The sequence below is a fragment of the Lycorma delicatula genome, chromosome 2, assembly GCF_047948215.1.
Source record: "Lycorma delicatula isolate Av1 chromosome 2, ASM4794821v1, whole genome shotgun sequence".
In the NCBI taxonomy this organism is placed as follows: Eukaryota; Metazoa; Arthropoda; class Insecta; order Hemiptera; family Fulgoridae; genus Lycorma; species Lycorma delicatula.
Window position 1 is genome coordinate 97,233,481 of NC_134456.1, and position 17,390 is coordinate 97,250,870.

Consider the following 17,390-nt stretch of genomic DNA (forward strand, 5'->3'; position numbering starts at 1 on the left):
TCTTTCATCTGGGCCTTTCATCTGGAGATCCTGGGTTCGAATTCCAGTCAGGCATGGCATTTTCACACACTACAAATCATCCATCTCATCCTGTAAACCAATACCTAACAGTGGTCCCAGAGGTTAAAAAAAGAAAAGAAAAGGTTGATACCTATTAAAAAAGATCATACACTTTGAAACTGTCAATTTTAAAGTAAATAATTTTTATATTATTTTCATTTCTAATGATAGATTTATTCCAAACACAAAAGGTTATATAAAAAAGCAGAATAAATAAACATAGCTAATAACAAAATATAATGGAATTAAATCAAAATTAATAGAACTAGGAACTTATCTTCTTCTCATTTCTTTTTTCTTTTATCTGGAAGAAATTCTTTTGGATGTTTCTGGAGGAAACTACTCAACATTATGAATACCTTTACCTTGAAAGTAAGTTGTCAAAAGAGTGATAAAAACTAAAGCATGATTTCAGTTCTTTCCAGAAAAATGAAGTCAGAGTATGAACCATTTTCTTTTTTTTTAAGAATGTACTACTGATTTCATTACACAAATACAGAAATATATTTAAAAATTGGTACCTACTTTGGATTAAAATCCTTCAGTCCTAATCGTGATAGTGCCAAACATACTTTTTGATCTTCTTCAAGTACAAAAAGTTTTTCTTTTTTTATATAAAATTCTGCAGCTTGAAGAATAGAATCCAGTGGTACCAGTCCAACTATTTCAGATCCTACTACAGCAACATTTAATTCATTTGCATCTTTACAAACCTTAAAATAAAACATAGAAAAAGTTCTCATTTTCCTTTTAAAATAATTTTGAAACTAATAAAAAATTAAATAATTGTCACATAATTTATAAATATCACCTAGAATTTTTTTTTTTTTAATATCATTACTACTTCTACTACTTTATAATCAAAAACAAGAGATAAATATTAAAAATTAAAAAACACAACTGCCAAAAAAAATTGGTTTTTTAATATAGAATAATTACTAATATAGGATAATTAAAGAGTATGTGGGTGACAATTTAATTACTTAATATATAGTATAATTTTTTTAATTTATTTGAACATATATATATTTATATAGCCTATGACACTCCTTAAAAGGTAAGGATTCCAACTCAGGGTCGTACATCTAAATGGGTTTAGCTGTTGAGCTGCTTCAGTGGAAAAGAAATACTACACACCCTAAATATACTACATTTCTTTTTGGGCAGTCATGTAATAGATTATTAGAGTATAAACCACAGAATACTTTTTAAAAGTAAATTAAACATATTTAAATTTTCAAAGGTCTAAATTTATTGTACGAAAAACAGCTGTTTTTAATTTTTACAAATTCATAAGACTTTTCTCTTGTTATTAATAAAAGTTGATTTTTTTTTTGTTTTTCATAGACTTTCTTAAATCAATTTTCTCAAAATAAAATTTTCTACACATTTTGATAATAAAATCTATGCATTTATAACTCATTTAACAAAATTGTTGTACTTCAAAGCAAAAAAAGTTTTTCATCACTTAATTTCTCTGTTTTATTTAGGATATCATGAAAACTATGAGAAATGCAGTTCTGAAACCTGTTTTATTCAATTTTATAGGTCAAAAAACATTAATTTTAACCCTAATATACTGAAATTTCACTGAGAGAACTGAATCCAAGCAAATGTTTTTGTTAGCCGTAACTCAATAACAAAGCATTTTCAGACACATGTTTGTATGAACGTTTCCTTATTTCAATTTATTTTATATATATATGACTATATACATTTATATATATATATATATATATATATATATATATATATATATATGTTTAATTATTTGACTATGTTTTTTGTATATATGATTGTAATTTTAATCTTTTAATTTTAATTTAAAAAAAATATATATGTTTGATACGTAACTTTATATATATTTATATCTTATATACTACTGATGATGCGGGGTAAGTAAGTGTCATTTCATTTACTTTGTTATTCTGTACTTGGGTAGTTCAAGTTGGTTTTTTATTATAAATATATAATACATTGGTACAGAGGAATATGGGTCTTATAAGTATTGACTTATAAGGAAGAATCAACATACAGTAAAACGGGAAGCAAAATCTTATACATCAGGCGTCAGTATTCACCAGAACTCGTTAGTCGTAAGAAGTATCGGTCAATAGGTCTTTATAACCTTCTCAGCTCATACGCATTGTTTTCGTATGTCTGTTTGGGTTTGTTTGCTACAGTACACAAGAGTGTTCTTATAGTGTTTTAGATGTGTTTAAAAACAGTCAAAATTTACCTATCAGTGGCCCAAATTTACGTGAAAAAGACGAGTACTTTGCGAAACAGTTCAATCGTATGGATTTCAAAGCTGGTGTGGGTTGACTTAATAAGTTTAGATAGGCGTGGAATAATTTTTAAAAATACTTGTGGTGAAAGTGCCAGTGTAAATGAAGAAGTTTGTAATACGTGGATAAACAGTACCTTAAAAGAAATTATGAGCACATACAACGAATCGGACATTTTTAACGCTGACGAAACTGGATTGTTTTACAAATGTTTACCTGACAAATTTATCAATGGTGATAAATAACATGGTGGAAAACAAAATAAAGACCGCATCACAGTTCTTGTAGGTGCAAACATCTCAGGGACTTAAAAATTGAAACCTCTCTTAATTGGTAAATCTAAAAATCTACGTTACGTTGTTTCGCTAACGTTAAAATCTTTGCCTAATTAGTACGAATACAATAGAAAAGCGTGTGTTACTAGTAAAATCTTCGAAAAATGGTAATTCAAATCGGATCATTATTATCATTCGAAAAATAGAAAAATTATTCAATTTATTGACAACTGCCCGGCATATCCAAAATCGTTTCCTCAGGAATTGTTATCGATAAAATGAGTTTTCTTTCCAAACTCCAACCAATGGATCAGGGCATTATACAAAATTTTAGCAAATGTTCAAAAAAGTATTATAATGAAAACGTTATCAGAAATTAATCTTCTTCATTGTCTATGGGAAGTTAAAAAATCTTGGAATGTTAAGACTAAGCTAACAATTTTTAACCGTTTTAAAAAAGCTGGATTTAAAAACCCACAACCCGTTACTTTGTCGAATGTGAGCAAAGTAGCAGTGAAAACATTTATTCTAGCAACAATAATGGTGATGATGACGACGATGATAATGAATGGCAATCAGTTACCGATGTTTTACCCAGCGATGTAACTTTCGGTATTGTGTTTCTATAGAGGAGGATTTGGTAGGAGCCGAATACCCGACTGACGAAGCTATTGTAATCAATACGATTAACGCAAAGGCAAATGAGAATGACACCATAGAGACTGATTCAGATAACGACAATGATGAACTAACCGCCTCCAACTTTAATGGGAGTTACGGGTAACGTTGATTCTGTTCGACGATTCGTCGAGTCAAAAGATGATTTACCAGAATCCGGGTTTTCTGCGGTGGCGGGTTTAGAAAAATGGTTGACTACACTGCATCTGAATAAACGTCAGACAACTAGCAACAATTTTTTTAATCGATTTTAATTAAATTCAGTTTTTTTTATGAAAGACCCAATTATTCTTCACTTTTTATAATTTTAATATTGTTTTTATTTTATCTGAAAAACTTTTAAAAACACAATCCTTGAATTTAAAAGTGAACCGTGTTTTATATAAACAATGATATATTTTACTATTCATGTTAAATAGCCTTTTGTATTTTTCATTCATTAACGATTTTTTCAAATAAACTGATTATCACTGAGGAAACATGTGATTACTGTACCGTATTTTCGTGTGTATTTATTAGCCTACATTTTGTTTAGTGTCTTCGGCGGTAATGAATGCTTATCAGCTTAACTTCCTAACCAGTATGTCCGGTAGTATTTTTTTTTTTATTTTGTGGCATAATAAAAAAATTTGTAATTTTTTGATTTTATATTTTTTAATATTTATAACTACATATTTTTATATGTTATAATTTTAATGGTTTGAACTTAATGTGTGATTTGGAACCTCAAAAGCACTATTACAAAAAATAACAAGCATAAGGTAAGAAGCATTATCGAATTCTGTACTCTTGGTGGTAAGAGGTTTTTACACTTTTGTCTTTGGGACATCAGCACAGAGTGAAATACAGACAAATACAATAACAAAAGAATTGTTTTTGCTAAGTTAATATGTATAGCCTACGGTAAACTGCTACAGTGGAACAAACTTACATACATACACCCTAAGTACATTATTCTTCTTTTTGGGCAGTCATGTAATAAAGAACTCTGTAATGCTTTTAATGAACTGCCACTTCTTGAATTGCTTTGATTGTATTAATTTTAATAAGAATACCTACCTAAAGCAGAACTTACTCTTAAATAACAAGTAAGCTGCTGTTTGATGCTCTTTCCTTTCTCATTCTCAATGCATGGATTGGAAGTGAAATATTTTCACCTTTACCAAGTAAAAGGAATACTTATCTTTTAAATTAATTAATTTTACCCGTTTATTTTTGTATTTTTTTATTTATATTATCAAAAAAGAAGAGTTTTGGTTAAACACTGCTAAAATTTTAAATATGAAGATATATTAAAGAATACATTCTGTAATAATTTTTAATTTAAATGTAGCCGAGGCAAAATTTTTCCATGACCCAGGTTACATTAACATAATTATTAAATTCACCTGACATCTTTGTTTTCAACTCATTTTTACTTTTAAATATTATTCTATCTATCCTACAAATATTCATTATCACAGTGTGCTTGTAGTACAGTTGTATATTTTTTTTATGTATATGTTACCATAAGCAGCAAAATTTATTTATAACTGACTTCAATAAAATAAGGAAATTCTTGATTTGACCTACATGTATTTATTTTATATCTGTCCAAGATTTTCTCTTTACCAATTGGATCAATTTTAATGATTATTTTTTTATTTTGTAAAAGAAGTTCCTTTATCTTGTAATTTTTCCCCCAAACTTAAGTGGAAGATTTCTTTTAACAAAAAATAATATTATATACATAAACTGTTTGAAGATGTTTTCAACTTTTGTTCTAATTTTCTTTAATGTTAGATTTGTTTGGTAGAATAATCTGAATTTTGTTTTAATTGTTATTTTCAAAGTATTTCAAGTAGATGTACAAGAAAATTAGTTGAAGTATATACTTTGGTTAAGATAAAAAAGTATATATTCATGCATCTGAAAGAGCCTTAATTCTGTTTGGTTGCAGCCTCTTTTCTTCAATTTTATTTTCACTAATATGCAATACAAACATTTTCTCATTCCAGAGAGCCTTATCTCATACTTGATAGTAATCTCTATCATTTATTGTGGCCTTCCTTTTCTTAGTCTTATAAAAAAAAATATGTTTCTTCCTTGTACATTTTTTACAGCCAACCTTTTCATGTACACAGGGGATATCCTGTAGGCCTATCCAAATTATAAATAATAATAATAATAAAACAAAAAATTGAATAAATTAAACTGGAAAAGTAGTAATAAAACTGTCTTCAAAAAACTGCAACAAAAGGTAATTTTTTCAGTTTGCTTTCAATTTTACAAGTACCTTTTTTCAAATTTAGGGTTCATAAGTTCGTAGTAGTTGTTTGTTTTTAATTTGGTTCCAACTTCTAAAAGACAAGATTTAAAAAAGAATTGAAAATTACTATTCTTGAGGTATGTAAATTTTATTATATATTTTTTAATATACTATATTTTTCATATTTGACAGGAGATCAATCCATGAAACACTTTCCAAATTATACTATATCGTTCAGTTACACTTTATTAGTAGCAAAAGGCATTCAGTCAGTAAAGTTTTGGAGTGAATATGATTTTCCCTTTAGACCAGTGGTTCCCAAAATTTTCTGAGTCATGGCACCCTTTCCAAGTTGCGGTGCCCTTTTTCAATTAAATTTCTCCATCACGCTCTACCCTAAGTAAAAGTACAAGTACTTGTAAGTAAGAGATAAAAATAAATAAAACTCTTGTATCTTCATTATTTTTTTACTTTATTAACATTAAATTAATAATTATAAATGTCTTGGTTCAATTAATTATGAAGCTTTTGCAATATTTCTTGGCACCCCTGTGAAGAGGCTGCAGCTCCCTGTAGTGCCACTGCGCACAGTTTGGGAATCACTGCTCTAGACTCTTATGAAGCTCTTAAATCAGTATTTTAATTACCTACAAAATATTCTTTGTAGTATTCATCTCTTTTATCTGTAACTACACTTCCCATTTTAAATCCTTGTATTTTTTTGTTTTCCCATCCTCTTGTTACCTAAATATTTAACTCCCACAAAACATGAACAATACTAATATTTGATGTAACAATAATAAACAAATCATAATATAATTTGTATTAACTTACCTCTTCATAAGCCTTGTGTATAGGAGTGACTTTATAATTTAACAAATTGAGAGAAACCTGGGCAAGATTTGCTTCATCTAACCACCAACCAATACCTTGTACTGCCTTCAAACGTCCTGGGCTTTCTTCTCCTCTACCAGTTTCTCTTATATTGAGTGCAATTCTACAATGTTAAAAAAATGCATAAAAAGTAATCATAGCAAAATGTTTGTGTTTTACACAAACATGAATTAATACTTCAAAATATTTATAGTGTCTCACATAAGAATAATTTTATACGATGAAGTAGTACAGCTGGCATATTATTAGTTGCAGATAAAGAGAATATTCAAAAAGGATTGTGTTCCATAAAAAGAAATAATATACAATGACTGGTTTATGATTATTATAACAATCTGCCAAAAAAACTGCTACCACAACATTCTGGAGTCACATTTAAACAAGATAAATATCAGACCAAGTAAAATTATATATTGCCATATTTTTATCAAACATACACAGGACTAGATTTTTAGTATATGAAGTCCAGCGAATTCAATGTTAAATAATCCACTGTACATAAAGTTTTCAAAAAACTATGGAATTAAATTTTTGCATGTTTTGTTGACCAACCAACTTAAATTATTCCTTTTGTAAACGTATGAGCTTTAATAAAAAACAAAATATTTATTTTCTTGGCAGTGAAATTTTATTTCTATTATTTTACATGAAGCCATTTGTCAGCGTCTAACCTGTCATTTGAGAAGTGGATCCTATCATAAATTATATAATTACATAATTTTAAAAATAGAAGAAATAAACTTATATTGTATGTAGTTTTAACTTATATTATGTTCCCTTGTTAGGGTAATTTTTTTTTTAATTAAGGGTTTTATTATTACTTTCCTGTCAGGACAAATACAATCCATTAAATTTTTTTTATATACTACTTTACGATTTTTGCTTCAGTATTGTTAAGGTCTTTCCTCTTTCCTGCATTCAGTAGTTCATGAAAATTGCAGATTGTTATAAGCAAATTTGGGGAGGACACTATCCATTAAAAAAATATTTTACTCTCAAATTTTTTAGATTTTTTTTTTGTTTTTGCTTGGTGTTATTGCTACGTAAGCTCAAAGTTTGTGTGTGGGATTATTAAGAGAGCTTTTTGAATTATATTCTGTAATTATTTCATTAACATGTTTTATGTCATCTGGTAATTTTTTTGTAAAATACTTGGTTCATATATATATATATATATATATATATATATATATATAAACCACAGCCACAAAAGTCTGATAATATTTCAATATAACAAATTAGTTTTAAAAACTTAAAAAGTTTTATTCAAAGCATATATATACCTCACTTATAGTTTTAAAATATTTCAGTTAAATTAATCATAATAATTTCTTTTAAATTAAATTAAATATTGTAGTTTGAACCACTTATTTTGATTTTTCTTCTGAAAATTGCCTGGGGTGGGATTCATAAAGAATCCCCCCCAGGCAAAAACCTAGGTTTTTCAGTCATATCATAGAGGTCAGAATTTAATTTTCTAACTTAGAGAGCAAATAAGGAAAATCAGGACAGCATATTTGTCTTTAACTCTTAGATAGAATAAATGCACAAAAAAATACTCTTTTGTTCATTTGTTCCACAACTTACTCAAGTCCTACATCATACATTCATATAATACATAAAAATTACAACATTAAACTTAACAACAGCAAAGAAAATTTGTTTGATATTCTTGAATGAGTCAATATATTATACCTGTGAGCTTGTTCTTTTGTAGAAAGTAAATTAATGTTATATGCAATCAGAAAATCTCTTACGCCAACCATTGTAGCTCCCCACTCTGGAACCCATGTAGATGGCCCATAATCAGGTGCCCACTCTTTTTGAAGAATCTAAAGAGAACAAATTAGAGTATTTAATTCAGCTGTACATCAGTATTACTAAGTTTTTCTTTTATATTTTAATATTAACTCAAAATAAACAAAAACTAATACATATTGTCATAATAACAAATAATAACTGCTTTTGTAACTAATTTTATGTAATTTTTTCAGCCAAAAATATATAACAAATTGAAAAATTTATAACTACAATCCAGATTAAGAAGAACATTTTATTAATAATAATGTAGTACCAGGGTGGGTCACATTGATGGGATGTATTTATAATTTGAATACTGCGAGCAATAACAGTCATGCATGTCTTTCATATAGCATAACAGGAAGTGTAAGGATGGGAGTTATTGATTCTTTTATTGTGGCAGGAAATTATCGTGATGTGGACCAACATTGAAATTTCATACATTGTGGAGGCATACTTCAGTAGTGGAAGCTCCACCATCAGAGCACAACGGCATTTCAAACAACATTTTAAGAAACGGGTAGCACTCTCCCGAAAGGTCATATTGCGTGCTGTTCACAACTTTCATGAAACCGCAAACATGAACAAAAAACGGTCCACTGGGGAATCTCGATTGTCACATAGTGTAATAAAACATTGAACGTGTGTCCAATGCCACGACCAAAGTCCAAAGAAGTCAACTTGGCAGTTGTCTTGTCAAGTGCATATTCCACGTATCAGTGTGCGGCAAATCCTTAAAAAGTCTTACAACTATATCCATACAAGGTACAGGTGGTGCATAAATTGTTCGACAAAGATAAGGTTCAATGAACCACATCCTGTGATTGGCTATTCAGCAAAGGTGACTTTGTGCAAATCACACGTCTGTGATGCATGCATTATCATTTGTGATGTTGTGCATTATCATGTTTGACAAAGCTCATTTCCATCTCAGTGGTTATGTCAATAAACATAACTATCGATTCTGAGCTAGACAAAATCCGCAACTGTTGCATGTAATACCATTGTCTACTGCCAAGGTTACTGTGTGGTGTGCAATGAGTCATGCCTGTCTGATAAGTCCCTATTTTTTAAAAAATAAACATAATGACATTGTCACAGTCACCGCTGAGCACTAGGCTTGGCCTAACAGATATATGGATGCAGCAGAATGGTGCCACCAGTCATACTGTAGTAGTGTCAATGACAACACTTCCTGGGACCCCTCATCTCCAGAATCAGCCTTAGATCCCCTGATCTACATCCACCGGACTATTTCCTGTGGGATTATCTAAAGGAGAAGGTGTACACCACAAACCCCATTACCATCAATGAACTGAAGGACAGCACCCAAAGAGAGATAACAGGCATCCCTGCCAAAAACCTACACCAAACTATGCTGAATATGATCGTTAGGGACAAAGAATGTTCTCGTCAAGGTGGTGCCCATCTAAGGGATCTAATTTTCAAACACTGAACACAGTGCAAAACTCCATCCTTTGTCAATGTGTTCCACATAGTTCGTAATAAATTTTGTGTTCAATATGCTCCGCAAATGCATTTTAAATGTGTCCCATCAATATGGCCCATCCTGTATTTTAGTGATATCAGGATAAATTTTTAGTTCTCAAAGATCTAAGATAGTTTTTACAGATTATTTTTATAGATTGTTATTACCTCTACTAAATAAACAGTGCTAAAAAAGTTATTACTTTACAGTAATAACTTTTTTAGCAAGTAATAAAAGTACTTTTAGTCGTTACTTTAATAAATCTAATCAACAAGCATGGCACACAACTGTGTGATGTGCTGTATGTACTTTAAATAGATAATTATTTTCAAATATTTTTCTCAAACAAGAAGAGAACACATAATGTACTAAAGTACATGAGGGACTCACTCTTACATGACATTCAGTAATTAAGTTTCTAGAAAATAGAAATCTAAATTGGTACACTAATCTAGAATAAATAAATAATTAGCAATGAGTGTAATTATTTTAAACCAAGAGTTGGTGGCAAAGTGAAATCTTTTGAATAATCTAGTTTAAAATACTACATGCATTATTTGATCTAATTTTTAAACTTCATGTTTTATGTTATATATTTTTTTACTTTTTGTAATATTTTGGAAAGGCAAATAAATTAATATCATCAGAAATGTGTGTCTAGATAAGGATCATCAAATTTACTTTATAAAAAATGTTAAAAAATTTGAATGAAATAAAGACTGATATAAGGTGCAGATCTTATAACATGCTTTTGCATTTACCACCTATGCTGATAACCGCCAACTGGAAATAAAGCAACAAGGATACTAGCCATAGTACGTATATCAGAAAATTTATTTATACTAGTATAAGCATAATAAATACGTATCAAGTAAAAATAAAATGAAGGCCTATGTATAAAAAAAATCAAACCAGTTATAAGAATTACAAAAATCCAAGATATACTGAATATGGTTGTTAAATTAAAAGAAAACATATATATGGTAGTCATACAAAAAGGATAATACTATAGTATTAAACATGAAACAAGAAGAGTAATGATGAAAAATCAGTAATCTTGACAGTTTAATAAAATTGATGATCGATTAGCTGAAATAATAGAGCTAAGAAATTGTTGACTAACCACTTTTTTTAGATTATCAGCAAAGCTCTTCTTCATCGATACATTTTTTTTTTTACCCAGAACATTGTATGGGAAGAGCTGTCATATATAACTATAAAATATCAAAATAATTGTGATTTCCCAATCAATAGAAATAAAATTTATGTAGTCTGGGTAGGATAGCTCAATCAACCTCCATTTTATGAGCTTAATTGATCTCATCCTCTTTACTTATCAATTGGAAGCATATCTGGTTTACATATACTTGCGCCTTTCTTAATAAACATTTTCTCTACGTATGTGTAATAGAGTAAATTTATGTATAAATTAAACATTATGAGTAATAGAGTATGGTTCCAATAACCTAATCACTGGAATTCCAACATATGTACTTGATTACTTAATAGCTCCACTTAAATGGAGCTATGAAGAATACTTTTGCATTATTTATTAAATGCAAAAAAATTCAGAGCTGTTGCCATGTTAACAAATTGTGAGTTCCAGACCAATTGCCTGGTTGTACTGCCTTTCTGGTAAGCTCAGAGTATACAAAGAGAGAATAATACTAATCATAGTATAGTAAATAATATAAATTGTATTATAAAATTTACGCTAAGCTGATTTAAAATTTGATATCCAGAAATAATTAAGAAATTAATTATTTTCCATTAATTATTTAGAAATTGGAAAGTTTTAAAAAATTATTGTCTCAGCAAAACTTTTAAAAGTAAAAGTTATAAAAAATTTTCTTTTGTTATATTTCACACTTCTTCAGAATCTATTTTTACAACTTTCATTATTAAAAAAGTCTACTGTAGCTAATTTTCTAACCCTTTCAAAACCCTAAATCACTTCCAAATCCCACCTATTTCTGTGCATTAAAAATATGATGGAATTTAGAAAAATGGAAAAGAACTAAGTTTTAGATACTTGCTATGTTTTTGTCCATGAGAATCTATGATAAGAAAAAATATAAACTTATGTAATGACAAATCAAACTAAATTTTATAATAAACATACTTCAAAATATACTTACTTATAACTTACATCAAAACATTTCTAGATATCTTTGCAACCAATGTCAATGACTAGAGTTGCTATTCTCACTCTACTGTCTGTAGATGGTACTATTACCAGTTTTTCTTTTTCAGATAAGTATATAAATATTAGTATTAGTCCAAACAGTGTGTTGAATATGTATTTTGTCAATTCATTTAGTTTATCATTGTATGTACTATATGCACAAATATATCTTGAAGTTCAAGTATGTTAAGATGTCATCTTTTTTTGTGTATATATATATATATAAAATGTCAATGATAGTCAGTTAATGTCTGTAAGATTGTTGACTATACTGCTAATGAGGGATTTAATGAGATCATATTGTTATTGTTTTAACGTGATTCTACCTTTGCTTGATCAGAATAAAACAGTCTGCAATCAAAAAATTCAGGTTATATATTTCAGGGGCCTTGTGTTTTTTGTGGAAATTGTATTATATATATGAAGGCTACACTACTCATATATGCAGAATTTTTTTTTAATTTATGAAGTTTTCTCTGAAAGAGAAAATATATATATATGTTAATATGTGTTTTTGTATTGTATATCATTGTTATCATTGAATTTTATTCATTATTTATTTTTATTTTTGTGTAGATATGTGTCAACAATTATATTGTTACATCCATTTTTATATGCTAGATATTTTATGGTGCTGAGTTCTTCATGGTCTTCAGATGACATGGATCTGTTAAATAGTTTATATTGTGCCTATTATGAATAAGAGTATCTGACACTACTAGTTTTATACGTAATTTAAAAATGTATTTTTTGTTGGTTGATATTTGTGACTGTAAGGTCAAAAAATTTATTTAATTATTATGTTCATATCTAACAATAAAATTTAATTTTCAGTGTATTATGTTAATAGTTCACATTCCCTTGTGTTGCCTTGGAACAATTAAATGGTATTATCAAAATATTTGTTCAAGTATATTATCTTGTAAACATGTTTATTGTTGGTAACTATGTATGTAAGTATGATAGAAAGTTACCACACAGTTACAGAGTCAGCATTTAACAAACATCTTATAGGCCCAAACCACATATTATCAATCATTGATAGCAACCATAATAGTACTCATACACAAAACTGGCTATATTTTAATGCACTTAAACATTATGAAATATATTTATATTTTATATATTGTTTATATATATATATATATATATATATATATATATATATACAATACTATATACAATTACACTAGATGTACAAACACAATTTAAATTCAACACATTTTATGATCACATTCTAAGTATGTGTCTGATTAATTAAAAAAGTCACCAGTAGTAATATTAACTGACACCAGGGTAAGAACAGCAGCACTAGACAATGAAGATAGTTGTAAGACAATTGATAACATTTTGAAAAAAAAAATACAGTTTGTTATAGAATTTGATTTGGTTTGCTGTTAAAAAAAATCTTAGATATAACTCGGTAACACATAATTTTATCATTCACTACACATTATGTTTCCATTCAAAATTATTATTAGTTAGTGTACTTACTCTCACTTGCTAATATAACTGTAATTACAAACTTTGTTTTGAAATAAAATTTAATGCCTGGATTTTAAACATTTAATTGCAAATATTACTGATCTGGGGAGAAAATATATTTATCTGCCAAATATAAATTACTAAGTCTGATAGGACAGATCAAATATTCCATTTTTTTTCCTTATAATTTTATTAGGCATTGCAATGCAAATTATGTTAAAATACAGGAGTTTAATAAAATAAAAATATTTATTCATTAAGAGCTAACCATCCTGAAGTGGACTTTAAAAAACTAACATGGCAAAGTATTATCATATCAGCCTTATTGTGGTTGAGGTATAGCTCCCAGTATCTGTTGTGCCAACATTGTAGTAATAAACAATTGCTATGGATATATACTTTAAAATAAATATATAATGCTTTTAATCAGAACTGAAAAAATTAAACTACCTGCAATAGCAATAAAAAAGTTTATATAATACTTGTACTCATGAGTTTATCGGCTGACTCAGTAGTAAGTACAAGGAAGTATGTATGTTATTTGTTAAATATAAACACACATAATTGTTTTATTCTCATCAGCACAGCATATAGATTATACACCACAAATAACACATCAGGAATGAGCGGATATGCTGCTCCATAAATATGAAAAGGAAATCCCAAGTTTTTTTTTTATTACAGCTTTTTTTTCTTTTTTTGAAGTGATAATATTGCCTAATCATTTTTTTTTAACCTCCAGGTCCACCATTAGGTATTGTTACTTCAGAGAATGAGATGAATGATTTGCAGCGTGTGTAAAAATGACATGCCTGCCCAGGATTCAAACCCAGGACCTCCAGATGAAAGGCAGAGATGCTACTACTGATGCCATGAAGGCCAGCTAATCATTTAAAAAGAAATTTAATCACTCCTATTCTGTTGTATAGTAAAAGTATGTTTTAGAGGTACATGGAATATTATTCCAATGTGTCATTTTACATCAGGCCAAAGTCCATGTTGAAATTATTACATCACTTGTGATAACTGAAAATGTTTGAAAAAGGTAAAATTTATTTGCACTGAAGAAGTTATGTTTACTTCATTAACAAATTTCTTTTCCTTATGAATAGTTGATAACATTGGTAGTTTAAGGATTAATTTCTCATATATTATGCATTCAGAAGTCTTTCTTAAAGAAAATTTGGATTGTATTAAAGAAAATTTTTATCAATATATTCAAAAGAGATATGCTAAGAAACTAACGTTAATTCACTTAATAATGAGGTCATACTGACTGATAATGATAAAATTATGACTAAAAAAATTTAAGTTTTCCATAGTTATAAAAAGGTTATAATTAGAAAATCATGTAACGTAAATAATATAATAATATAATATAGTAAATAATATCACGATATGTAAACAAAGATAGTCATATGACATATAGTATTAAAATATAATAATCAAACCATTCGGGAATTCTATTTAAAACAGCAGTACTTTTTATAACAGTGGTAAATCAGATTTTAAAACATTTTATTAGACAAGTCTGTCTTTAACTACAGACAAATGGAAAGCCAGACATTGAATAAAGTAGTTTTTTGATGAGCTAGAGAACATTAGATACAAAAAGGTACTCTATGATTGTCATGCCAATTTTTCATGATTTAAGTTGCTTCATTATCCTTCATTCCATTACCAAGAATGTTTCTAAACATAACAAGAGTTTTACGTACTGATATAATTTTTTTTATTTACTAATCAATGCTATCTTACTTACTTTTGTTTGTAGTCCTTCATATTCTCCAGACCTAATTTGAGGGACAGTCTTCCTGTATTCCTTTTTAGCTGCTGCACCGTACATATAAACTGGTACCGACAGGGTTTTACTAAGTGCTGCGGCAAGTTTTGTAGCACATGCAATACAATCTTCAATCGTGACATTTCTCACAGGAATAAAAGGACAAACATCCATAGCTCCAAGTCGAGGATGTTCACCTGTTTACAGTAAGTGTTACGGTCTTTATTAATGTTATTGTTATTTTTAAAACAATATTTTCCATTGCAATAAAAAGAGATGATATACGGATGAAAAGAATGTTTATAGTTATTGTTATTTACATTGTTAAATGACCTTAAGAAGTTAATAACCATAACTGTTTTAAATTGCAAAATATATAGTAGATAATTAATTTAATTATGTTCAAGTAGACTTTAGAATGTCCTGTATTTAAATAAATACCTTTCAGTAAAGATCTTACCTCAATTACAAAATATTTTGGAGATCACAGTTATACCATTATTCATTCCTCACAATACTGTAACTATTATGTAAAAATATTACAAAAAATTATAATAAAATTTTTCAATGAATAATTACCGTCTCAAATTTATAAGTAAGTTATTTATTTATATAAATTACATATAAGTTGTATCTTCATAAGAATAATAATATTCTTATGAATATACAGTAGATATACTGTAGATATCTTTATAAACTTCTTTTAGAACACTTGAGAAAATAAAAAAAATAATAGGCTTATGATATAAAAGAATATTATGAATTAATCATATGCATAGAAATAAATTGAAATTTTTAAAATAAATAAGAAAAAGTATGTTAAAGAACCACTTACACAGAATAAAAATAATTATTAAAAGTTATAATTACTTTAAAAAATTACTGTAAGATAAAAAATTTATTTTACATCTATTGCTTACATAATGTTCATTCTATTGTTTTTTTGTTTTTTTTGTTTTTTTTTTTAATATAAGTGAATTACAACAAAAAAAGTAAAATTATTAGATTTACATGTAAAAATATGAACATAACTTAATAAACTAGTACATTATTTCTGAATATGATGATCAATCTTATTGGCAACTCTTCCATTCTCATGAAGTTTATTATTAAAGTTGACATGTTACTATTAACTGAAAATTTATGCTGATGAAATTTTAATATTCAATAATAATAATAGTAATAATACATTTATGTATTTTATAAATCTTTATTTGATAATATTTTGCAGAAATATTCTTATGTGATAAAAAAATATTCATTCAATATTTTTCAATCATATACTACTCAGCAAGTACATAATAAGACTTACCTTTGTGCTTGGTCATATCAATCTTCTGTCGTCCAATAATAGCAGCATTAAGAGCTGCATTCACCACACCATCTGGTGTTCCTACAAATGTGTACACTGTTCTGTTGGTTGATGAACCAGGATCTACATCAAGTAATGTTACTCCATCTGTTCCTGTTATTGCTTCAGCAATTGCATCAATTGTCTGGAAAAATAATATGATTTATTTCTTAATATAACTCAAAATTACACTCCATTTCATTATTAAAATACATATCAGAAATTTCCTAAAATAAATTTTTATATTTGGTAGTTATTATAGCAGAAATGCGATATGTCAGAAAATAAAGACACAAAGCAAAGAAAATATTCTTTAAAGAATTTTATTTTGGTACTGAGTTACCCTTCTTTAAGAACATAACCCTCATTCTCCCTGCCCAACACTTTTTTTATTCATTATTCCTTCTACTTCTGTTTTTGAGATGTTTGAAGGTGTTAATTATCTTACAGAATCCTGCTATTCTTTAGTTTCTTACCTTACTGATTCCTACTCTACTAATTTCTAAGTTTTAATTCTTGGAAAAAAATTTAAGTTAATTGATGGATGTATCCTGGTTAGAGGCAGTCCTTTATAAGATTGTTGTTCCCATTCTCACCATGTCACTTTCCTTATCATCTCTTGGATAGATGACATGAGAATTGTTTCAGCCACATCATGTCATTTTCTAGCAGCCAGCAACAGCTACTTTGCTGGGACTCAGTATTTTGGAAACTGCACTTGTATGACTGTCTGGAAACTTTAATTCCTGTCTGAAGCTTGTACATAAAGGCACACAAGTAGTGAGATATCAGGTAAAATTGGACCTATTACTTCTCTTAAAATCTAAAATATAATTTATCCATTCCTCATTTAA

General features: G+C 28.1%; 1 protein-coding gene across 2 annotated transcripts in view; it reads right to left on the reverse strand.

Moving 5' to 3' along the window:
* Nucleotides 1–17,390, reverse strand: part of LOC142319040 (formimidoyltransferase-cyclodeaminase-like) — a 70,443-nt gene that overhangs the window by 19,936 nt on the left and 33,117 nt on the right. For both annotated transcript variants that reach the window (XM_075355873.1, XM_075355874.1), the window contains exons 2-6: nucleotides 16,498–16,681; nucleotides 15,165–15,382; nucleotides 8,139–8,275; nucleotides 6,384–6,546; nucleotides 586–773 (exon numbers count right to left, since the gene is read on the reverse strand). In XM_075355873.1, the coding sequence (XP_075211988.1) occupies nucleotides 586–773; nucleotides 6,384–6,546; nucleotides 8,139–8,275; nucleotides 15,165–15,382; nucleotides 16,498–16,681 (890 nt within the window). The remainder of the gene's footprint in view (nucleotides 1–585; nucleotides 774–6,383; nucleotides 6,547–8,138; nucleotides 8,276–15,164; nucleotides 15,383–16,497; nucleotides 16,682–17,390) is intronic.